General features: G+C 41.1%; 1 protein-coding gene across 2 annotated transcripts; it reads right to left on the bottom strand.

The window, feature by feature from the left end:
* On the bottom strand, positions 1-10,339 carry ENPP4 (ectonucleotide pyrophosphatase/phosphodiesterase 4). Of its 2 annotated transcripts, none has more exons than XM_054989771.1 (5): positions 10,189-10,339; positions 8,181-8,317; positions 5,474-6,336; positions 4,921-5,091; positions 1-652 (listed from the first exon to the last, which is right to left on the bottom strand). In XM_054989771.1, exons 3-5 carry the CDS (start codon positions 6,294-6,296, stop codon positions 288-290), a joined length of 1,359 nt encoding a protein of 452 aa, XP_054845746.1. In that variant the 5' UTR covers positions 6,297-6,336; positions 8,181-8,317; positions 10,189-10,339; the 3' UTR covers positions 1-287. The 2 variants fall into 2 exon arrangements, with proteins under 2 accessions (XP_054845746.1, XP_054845755.1); XM_054989780.1 differs by lacking the exon at positions 10,189-10,339 and adding an exon at positions 9,795-9,941.
* Between the last annotated feature and the right edge of the window lie 200 nt (positions 10,340-10,539).

Here is a 10,539-nt window from a genome sequence, read left to right as displayed (position 1 = left end):
TTTTCCAGTAGGAAATTGGTTTTATTCAAGGAGATGGAACCTATAGAACAACAAAAAAACAACAAGATGTACATCAAGGGAGAGGCTGTAAAAATAATTTCTGTGAACTCTGTACTTTCATTGTTCTATTCAGTGGCTCTTTCTCAGAGAGAGACACTATTTCTCTACAGTATTCAGGATGGATTTTTATTAAAGTGCATCACAAGACATTCTCCAGTGTAAGTTTACCTATCATGTAAAGTCTTCAAGACACAGTCACTGGAGCACTGCCCAGGCTCCTAAGCAAATTATCCAATTAAGGGATCGTCATCATCTTCCTGAAGCTGAAGGCGTGAAAATGGTCGCAGAGAAGGCGTTCTGTTCTTCATGATGATGATAAGGCACGTCAGAGTAGTTAACACCATCAAGGCACCAATCACGATACCAATGGCTTCAGGGATATTTATGCACCACTGGTCAACTAGCAAACACTTGGCATTGGTCAAGGTGCCATTATTGGGCTGGGGTGTCAAGCCAAGGATGTGACACATCATGGGATAAATATCAACAGTATTCATTGTCTTCCGCTTATAACCTCTGCGGAAAGCAGGCCCATGAGCTGCCAAGAATGGATGCATGCTTGGAAATGCATTATCATAGCCGTGGTCTCCTACTGAAAAAAGAAATCCAGAGTTGACATGCATATAAAGTCAGAAGTAACTGCTCTTCCTTCACAAGAGGCAATCCTGCAGAATACAAAAATATACCCTCTAAAAGCCATTCCTTTCACAGGTCTCAGGACTGTTTCATAACCCAACACTTCCCAGGCAGCTTAATATTTATAGTTTATGTCACTGTACCTCAACCTAATCATTCTTGTTCTAAGTCCCTCTTCCTCCCACTACAGCTCAATACATTTCTAATAAAACTGATTTACTCTCAATGTTCACTTCTCACTCTATTCAAGGAGCGCACCAAAGGCTTCCCCTTCTTTCCTTCGCATATGATGGCTGCCATTCATTACTATGGGGAAGTCAGGCACTATGCTTGGGAACAATTTTACAGCAAAGGCTGTGGTTGAGCATCATACAGGCCAAACACAGCCCTGGTATGTACTCACAAAACACAGCCCAGGCATACACACAACCTACATACTCAGTGAACCCCCTTAGACAAGCAGGAAAATAGCAGCGATCCAGAGGAGTTAGCCGTGTTAGTCTCTAGTAGCAAAATAGTAAAGACTCCAGTAGCACCTTTAAGACTAACCAACGCTATTGTAGCATAAGCTTTTGAGAGCCACAGCTCTCTTTGTCAGATGCATCTGGTGCTCTTTACTAGAAAAATATCACTTTGTCTTTATAATGGGACCAAAAATCTCAAAAGAACAAATGTTTTCCTGAAGTCAAAAGCCCTGATAGTGATATCGCGGTGGGAATTACAGAACTGCCAGGTAGGAAATAGCTGATAGAGCAAGGGGAAGACAGCTCACCAGCAGAGCATCCTCTCTGCTTGCAAGAAGGCATCTCTTGTTAAAAAGTGTAGGTGATATAAAAAAACCTTCACACGAGATCCCAGAGAGCCACTGCTAATCAGAGGTGACAGGGCTGACTTTGACAGACCAATGGCCTGCTTTGGTATAAGACAGCTTCACATATTTATAAGAGAGCAGACAACTGCTTAGAACCGCAGTAGGCTTTATAAAAGAAGATGGGTTAAAGAGAGTCACAGTCCATTATGTCCTGCAGTTCCCAAAGAACTATATACATTTTAAGATAAGATTTTAAATGCTAAATGTATTTTTCTATGTCCTCTACATTTTTATGCTGGATTTAACTATTCTATTGATTGATAAGGATGTATTGTCATTGTTATGGTCTCTGACCGCAAATAAATTCATTCATTCATTCCATTATGTGAGACTGATGGGGAAATACAACTTCAAATCTCAACTCTGCCAAGGAAGATTGCCAGGTGACCTTGGGCCAGTCACACCTTTAGCTTAACCTACCTCACAGGGTTGTTGTGAGGATAAAATAGAACAAATTTTTTTAAAACATTTAAAAATTTCTAAATTGCTAATTAAGCTTTAAAAATGAATTAAAGAGCATATTCACATATTGCTGCCAAAAACATCCAGGAGAAAAAAAGCACAAAACAGCATTCACTTTAAATTCAGTAACAATATTAGTCTAAAAATATTGACATGAAAGCATCTTTAAAAAAGTGAGGGGAACCTCATGGATGGTTGTTGTGGGTTTTCTGGGCTGTATTGCCGTGGTCTTGGCATTGTAGTTCCTGACGTTTCGCCAGCAGCTGTGACTGGCATCTTCAGAGGTGTAGCACCAAAAGACAGAGATCAATGCCAAGACCACAGCTATACAGCCTGAAAAATCCACAACAACCATCGTTCTCCGGCCATGAAAGCCTTTGACAATACAACCTCATGGATGTTTCTAAAATAGAATGAAAATATACTTCTAATTTTTTTCAAAGAAAACAAAAAACAAACAACACAGAAAATGTAGGTAAGTATAAAGAACCATTGTAAAAATGTACCATAAAGAGGACGTTGGAGAAATCTTAAGCAAAGTATAAGAAAAAACAAGGTGGGAACATATAGCAAGGTCACTCACAAGATGGGGGGGGGGAAGTAAAGTTCTTTCCCTATCCTATCTAGTTAGCTGGTGCGTCGACTATACCATACATGCTCTGAAAGGATTTCCTTATTCATGATGGACTACCCTGTGGGATATCAAGTAGTTACTACATTCTTCCTGGTTCTGTTTGATCGCTGGGTGCTTAATAAATAAATAATTCATACTCCTGTTCATTAACATGGACAAGAGGAAGTAACAAATGTCTCCAGTCTGGGTTTTTACAAGCCTATTGTCTGCATCACAAATATGGATTCTGCCCAGTTCTGAATGATTCCTCTATTAAAGGGCAGAGGTCAGCTCCTGCTTCCCTCCCCACCATGCCATTAAAAGAAATAAAATGGGGTACCCTGTAATCACCAAAAAAGGTAATCCTGGGGATCATGGGACCTGCATGCACAAAAGCCATATGAAATGGGGGGCTGAGTTAAATGAAGAGAAAAAGCTGGCTGGATCCAACCCTCTGAAATTATCTCAACTAAGATGTTCAGAAATAAGCTAAAAGGGGAAAGATATATTTGACGTAATATCCTTGGACAAACAACGTACCCTTAAATGTAACGATTATGGCACCTCCAAACCTGAAGGCAGCTATAAAAATGCTAAATTTTGAATATAGACAAGTTGTGTCCATTTGAAGAAAAGCAAATATTTCTATTTGGGGGCGTATTGTTTTTAAACTAGGGCAAGAATGAGGGTGCAGGATTAAAACCTTCTTGGTGCTGGAGTCTCCCAGAGGGGCATATTTTACCAACTTCTGCTTAATACCCAGGGATATGAGGATGGTGTCCTTCCCCCTTAAGAGTGGGTTTTTCCTTGCAGGCAAAAGAGTGTTTCTGTCACTCTCTGCCCCACCATGCAGTTTCTGAGCTCATTTTTTTAACCTCAAGCTCTAGAGGCCAGGTTTAGTTGAGTAGTCAAGAGTGGGACAAGGAGACCAGGCCCTCGCTGGAGGAAAAGGACAACAACTCTAAATCCCTCCTTAGTTCCTCTGTAGCGAGTTGCTAACAGTCATGTTAGACTGTACAGGGAAAAGACAGTTTCTTCAAATGCCACACTACAGCATCTCTTTACAACAGAGGTCAACAAAAGTAAAACTGTTCCATGAAACAGATGTTTTTTTTTTAAAAATGAAACCACATTTTGCATATTCTTTTCTGATTTACGAAGTCTCTCCAGGAACATCAGTCTTGAATCGCATGATACCATCTTGCTCCTGTCACATGTCACAGAGTTTCAAGTTTGAGACATGATAGGTCACATGCACCATTTGAATCTGTCTCCTCAGACCATTGCTATCAGCAAAGTGTGGTTATTTACAACATGCTGGCCCCATAAGCCATCTGTCTGGCTGTGTGGGAAACAATCACGTGGGAAAGTTTTAAGGACTGAAGGAGAGTGACATCCTGTAGCCATCACAATCACACAGATGACCAACAGAGCATCTATTTCAGATACCGACTATTTTGGTTTACACCCCCCTGAAGATTTCTGCAAGTGGAAGGATTTCTATTTGCCTTCTCCCTCCCACAGAAGTTTGAAATGCTCCCTGTCATCCTGAGGGCATTTCAGATTGCTGTGAGAGGGGGGAGATGAGAAAGCTGTGAAAACTTTCAGCCCCTGGAAAACTTTCAGCCCTTGACTTGAGCTTTAATTAATACAAATACCTACTACCGCTAGGTCACCATTTCTACATACTTTCTTGGCAGGTTTGATACAGCTTCTTTTATCCAATGCAGCTGAAAATTTTGACAAAATGTAACTAGTATAAGGCAATTATGGCTTTAGGGCATTCAACTACTCATTTGAAGTATATGACAACCCTCCTCCTCTGTACTTTAAGCTTGCATATCAGTTCAAAAGATTTCAGGTACAGGACGTAATAGGAAAGGACAATACACAATGCAACACTGGTTGTGCTGGTAGAGCTGTTATGTGAAATAGCTGTCATTGGTCCACCAATGACACATTATCTAATTTGATCAAATCAGTTTAGGAAGTCAACCTTGAAACGGGCTATATATTATCTTAGACTAGTATACTACAAGAAAGTGGTAGCTTGAATATGAATTAGATTACATAAGGAATTTGGCTGAAACTGTGAGATGGCAGTTAATCCCAGCTATCAGTTTTCCCGGTGCAGAGACAAGACTGAATGCGTGCAGGATTTCCCAAAGGCTCCGGCGTTCAGATGATGACTCTGCATGACTACCTAATCCTGTGCATGTGAAAGCCAGTAATTTTTTCCAGTCAGCCCAAAAGTTACAAGCAGGAAGAAAATACTTACATTTTGGAAGGGTCTCATTTTGCACAATTGTCCAGCCTTCATCTGCAACCAGGATTATGGGTTGAATGCGCTCATTATGATGGTAATGATATCGGTCTGGAATGTCTTCTTTACGGTAAACCTTCATATTAGGATTGCAGGTTTTCAACTTGTCATATACATATGTTTCATCTGAAGAGAAACTAGATAGTGAGCTTGAAGCACTGATACACTTTTTAGCAACTTATCCCCTTAGCAAGAACCTGAACTTGTCCCCCTCAAATAACTGCTTTGACTATAGAAAATGTAGGCTCATTAAGAGATGCCAGTTCAGCATGCATATGCATATTTCACAGATTTTTAGACCTCATAAAATAGGCAAAGAATGTAGAACACATTTTTACTATTTAGAAAACAGTTCAATCATTTATAACTTTAAATAAATAAATAAAAATATTTTAAAATAATTTTAAAAAAACATCCTTTTATGTTAACAAGGGTCAAAAACGGTGCAATGTTAATAATCTTTAAAATGTCATTTTTAAAAGTCAACCTGAATTCGATCTATACTTACTGTAAGGCAGTATGGCTGCAACTGGGCTCTTGTCAATCAGCCTGTATGACCATGGTTCAACGCACGTATCCAGTTTGATCAACCGTTCCTGGGAACACTGTGCCATGCCATGATCACTGGTAATTATAACATTTATCTTGTCCCACAGCTCAGAGACCTTCAGGCTTTTAACAAGGTGGCCGACAAGTTTATCCACTTCCTGTAAGACGTTGGACATGTTTTTAGTATCTTCTGGGCCGTACTGGTGGCCACTTGCATCTGGTTCTTCCCAATAGAGAGTAGCAAAAGTGACAAGAGGGTCAGAACTGTTCAACCATCTGATGATATTTTCTAATCTTTTGCTGAAACTTACTGAACGATTATATTTCATGAAAAAATGAGGGGTGGTATTGTGAATGCTGACATCTGTACCAGGCCACATTGCAGCAGCACTTGTTCTGTTCTCTTGCCACTGGTTGGTAACCCATATGGGAATTGCTTCATCCCACCAAAAAGGATCTACATCATTGAACTGGGAAAAGTTTTTCTTTGTAGCAGCATCAAACATGGCATTTGCGACAATCCCATGAGCTTCCTCGTACAACCCTGTGACTATACTGTAATGATTAGGGAAAGTTTTTGTGATGAAAGCATTTGTAACATGTTCCACAAGCACGCCCTCTTTAATAAAATCTTGGAGATATGGAAGATTGTACGTCTTCAAATAATCAGCTCTGAAACCATCAAAAGACACCAGGAGTAATCTAGGTGTTGGCTTGTATGCAGACTTAGCTCTAGAGCAAGCAATTATTCCACTGAGGAGGAATACCAATACTAAATTCATTGTGGGTACGATTTTGTTTGTTGAGATTCAGAAGATATACCTATAGAGAAAAAATTATAAAGCCTTATTAAGAATGTCAGTTCAAGCTAGTTGCTGTATCAGAAGTATCATTCCAACAAAACCTAAGGGATTATTTTGACTTAACAAAAATTGCTGCTAGCACAATCTTTATTGTCAACAGTGACTACTACAGATAAGGGTAAGCACTACTAAAGCATACAGGATAATTTCCCATGAACTCAGCATGTATGATTTACAGATTTTTTAAAAAACTAGTGTATAGATTTTCTTCCTACTATGTCATACTTCGACAGCTGGTTATAAATAAAGAAGGGCTGAATGTCCAAACAAACTCTAAGCAAATCTTGCTGCTATTATTTTCCATGTATATTCAACTTGTGCCAATAATTACTATCCCATTAAGAGTGTGCTTGCAATCTAGATCTCCCCTGTGACAGTGCATAGAGTACAGTGCTGTCTTCTTCAAAGTTTTATTCCTCATTTAGTGAACTGTTTCTACGAAAAATATGTTCATTCCATTTTCCCTGGCTAACTCCTTTTCAGTGCAAGACTCTGGAACTCTGCTGAGAGTAACTAATGTTACAACATTATTTAGAACTAGGTTCTGAAGATATGGGTGGCATTCTTAATCAGACAGCACATACTGATCTGGGAGAGGAAGCGAGAGGAGACAGACTTTTTTAGGAATAAAGTCACGGGTCACTTAGTTTGCTATGAAACTTCCTAAGAATCCAATGATTCCATCTGTGTAAGTTTCTCAAGATGACAACATATAGCATTATTACAAACACTATCAAAGCACTACAAAACTTTCAAAGTGAAGCCACTACTTTTTGGTAATGTGGCATATCCCTTTCCCCAGCCCTCCGGAAGTTTCCAAACTTGCCACATAGAACTGACCAAAGAAACCTGAGCTGGTAACTGGAGGCAGCTGCCTGCCTGTAGAGCTGATACTGATAACAGCTTTTTGATGGTTTGAGAACACTAATAGTTTGTATAGCACAACAGAATCCATTTACCTTCAGCCCAAGGATAGGCATGCTATGGATTAGAAGCTTATCAGGAGATCCTTGGAAAAAATCAGTAAGAGCAGAGATGCTGCTGACAGATAGTAATCTGGTCACCTGACAAACTCAGACCCAGAGGAGAATCAAGGACATTGTAGCTATTGCTCACAAGATATTTGCTGAGAGTCTCTTTACACAAGACATCTTACACGGGAATGCTCAAGTGACTTACTTTCTGTGTGGTCTTATATTCAAGCATACTCTGTCTCCCTAGCAATGCATATGTATCCACAATGGGAAAATAAGTGTAGGATCTTTCACTTGAGCAGGTAATAATTATCTTGGGAGACTCATGATTTGTTTCCTGATATTTAAAAACTTAAAATGTGGCTATGAAAAACTCCTAACCTAACTTGGTTCAAGCGGTGGCCAGGGATAAAAGGTGATTAGCTTTTTCCCCATGGGCTGCCTTCCAAATAAAAAATAATCCTTCCCAAGCTTCTTTTTCTCCACCGCGGGGAAAGAAAGCTACAGCAGGAACAGATAAGGAGTGGCTGCAATTCCATCAAGAAAAGACCTGTAGGTTAAAAAAAAATCCTACACGCATCCTCACTTTCTGCTGCTCTAGTTAACTTCACACCCCTCCCCACAATCAATTTCAATAAAAAACCCAGGAAACTAACCACCGGTTTCTCATCATCCTCACATATTGCTGGGCTGTTTCTATCCAAACTGAACCAGTCATTTGCCACCAAGATTAAAAAACTCAACAAGTTTTGTTTGTTCTTACAAAAACTGCTATTTGATTACCAATCACAGTGAGAAAAAAGACTGGATATTTACTAATCGGCTTTACCTGTCATATCCCAGCTTGTACTTTTGTTGAAGTCCTTTGCATGAATAAAACTGCAGTATATCAGCTTAGTTGCTCAAGTGATTGTAGTCCTTACATGTGTTGAGGCCAGAGTACTTTCCCTTTTATGATGTGTACAGCTTTAGAAAGAAAAAGTGCAAGGAAAAACCAGTTATTTAGACTCAGCCATTAGTACACTACTTAATATTACACCAGACTCCTTTTTTCCTTAATAATTTTTCTCTTAGTTTATGACAAAACTAGACTGACCAGTTTTTACTTCCTGGTTTTCATCTTAGAACACATTAACAACTTCAGCTCTGAACTTACAGAAGGACAAAGATTTTTACAATATTTAATGCTCATTTGGATACAGTCAAGTAACTTCTCAGCAAAATTTCCTTATTTAAGTTCCCTTTCCACGAATAACTTTTAAGGCAATTCTTTCAATAATTTCAACAACTTTACAGAGACAAGTAGTAACTTCTCATCTGGAGGAATTTTTTCAAATCTGTATTACAGTTAGTCACTCAATTAAAAAACTTTTGACATTTACTTACAGACACAGATCTGAGTTCAACATATATACAAGGTACTTAAAGTTAGCCAGTTAGGAGAAAGATATGGCGCCAGGTCCATACAAACATAAATATTGCATAATTCTGTTTCCTTTATGACCAATAGAACCACCTCACTACCATACCCAAGGGGTTACAAAACTTTTCTCTAGCAAAAGGATATAAGGCTTTTTTCAGCCATCGCAATTCCTACAGGGACTCTAGTTCAGCAAAAATCTAGAGAAATAACTTTATTTTTCCTGAACTTTACATTGCCATGTTTTGTAATCCCTTGACCCTGCCTGTCAAACACCTGCTATCTGTCATTGGTGACAAGAACTCTAGTCCATAGAAAATGTACACAGAAATAAGATCTTGCTAGTCTTAAAGATGCCACAAGGCTCATGTTTTATTTTCGCAATACACTAATGCGGTTAACCCTCTCCAGTCATCATCCAAGTGAGCCTGCTTCAGTTTCCTTTCCCATACACCAGAATGTGAATTCCCAACTGCCTGCCTCACCCCCTGCTTCTGTCCCAAATTCCATCCCTGCTTGTAGAACAAAGGAATACAATTTTTAGGGAACCCTCTCTTGAGAAATCACACAAACCCCTTTTATAAAGCCTTTTAAAAAAACTTAAGCTACTGGGACACGTTTGTGCTGGACTGGAACCAACAGGCCAAGCCTTCCTCTGGCAGGCCTTTTCCTGAGAGTCGATCCTGCTACTTTCACACACGCTTTTCACTATACTATATACTTCTCACTAGATGCACTTTTCAATATACTTTAGCAATCGTTTGCAACTGGATTCTTTCCCACGTGCTCAGCAATCCACTTTCAAAATAGTAGAGTCCAGTAGCACCTTTAAGACTTACCAGCTTTATTGTAGCATAAGCTTTCGACAGCCACAGCTCTCTTGGTCAGATGCATTCACTTTCAATGTACTTTGCATCCGGATTTAACTGCGTAAAGCGGGAAAACCCCACTTGCAAACGATTGCCAAAGCGCATTCAAAGCACATTATCCAACATGGGTGAAGAAAGGCCTCGTCATGCCTACCTCATATGCAAAAACATCCAGACGCGCGCTGCGAGTTCCGTGTTTGGACTCTGCGGTGGTTCTTTTTCAAAACTTAATTTACCAGCAGCGCAACAGGATCAAAGGATTTAAATCCCCCCCGGGGGGGTCCCACTCAAAATCGCCCCTCCCCATCTAAAAAAATCGTCCACGGAACTCCCTGCGCGATGAAAGTTCACGTCCGCCCTTGAGAGCAGAGCCCGAGTTGCCCGCCCCCTTGGCGTTATTTCCTCAGGCGCCGCGCTGAAACCTACGCAGCCAGGAGGCGGGCGACCCGGTTTACCTTACCGAAAGCGGCGGGAGGGGGCGGAGACCGCGCTCCCGGCCGGCTCCAGTCTAAAACCTCCCCCCTCGCCCCGCTTTCCTTTTCACTTACCGCCTCTCCGCCTTCCTCCGGCGGCGGCCGAAAAGAGCCAAGGTCATCCGCCGGCCGCCGGCGCAACAGTCCCGGTCGCTGCCGCGCGCCTGCGCACTAACCTCTCTCCCCCAACCGCCACTAACGGTAAAAGAACGTTATCTCCGCCTGAGCCGACTAGTACTGCGAGGGAGGCGGGTGGAGGAGACGCGAGGGAGTAGAGGCGCGCGCTCTGATTGGCCCGCGGCTTCTCCCTCTTGCCACCTGATTGGTCTTAGGATGTGCGGGGTTTTGACGGGAGGGGGAGGAGGAGGCTTTGTGATGAGCAAACAGGTGCGGGCGGGAAGAGGGCGGCCGGGGCGGCTGAGGGGA

Source organism: Eublepharis macularius, chromosome 1 (genome assembly GCF_028583425.1).
Source record: "Eublepharis macularius isolate TG4126 chromosome 1, MPM_Emac_v1.0, whole genome shotgun sequence".
In the NCBI taxonomy this organism is placed as follows: domain Eukaryota; kingdom Metazoa; phylum Chordata; class Lepidosauria; order Squamata; family Eublepharidae; genus Eublepharis; species Eublepharis macularius.
Note: the sequence above shows the minus strand (reverse complement) of the source record. Positions and strands in the feature narration are given on the sequence as shown.

What these genes read in the sequence shown, in the direction of transcription:
- ENPP4 (XM_054989771.1), bottom strand. Translation starts at nt 6,296, where the DNA reads ATGAATTTAGTATTGGTATTCCTCCTCAGTGGAATAATTGCTTGCTCT. An exon ending in TGCAGCCATACTGCCTTACA is followed by an intron (nt 5,092 to 5,473) that starts GTAAGTATAGAT and finishes GTTTCTCTTCAG; the next exon opens with ATGAAACATATGTATATGAC. An exon ending in AAATGAGACCCTTCCAAAAT is followed by an intron (nt 653 to 4,920) that starts GTAAGTATTTTC and finishes TTCTTTTTTCAG; the next exon opens with TAGGAGACCACGGCTATGAT.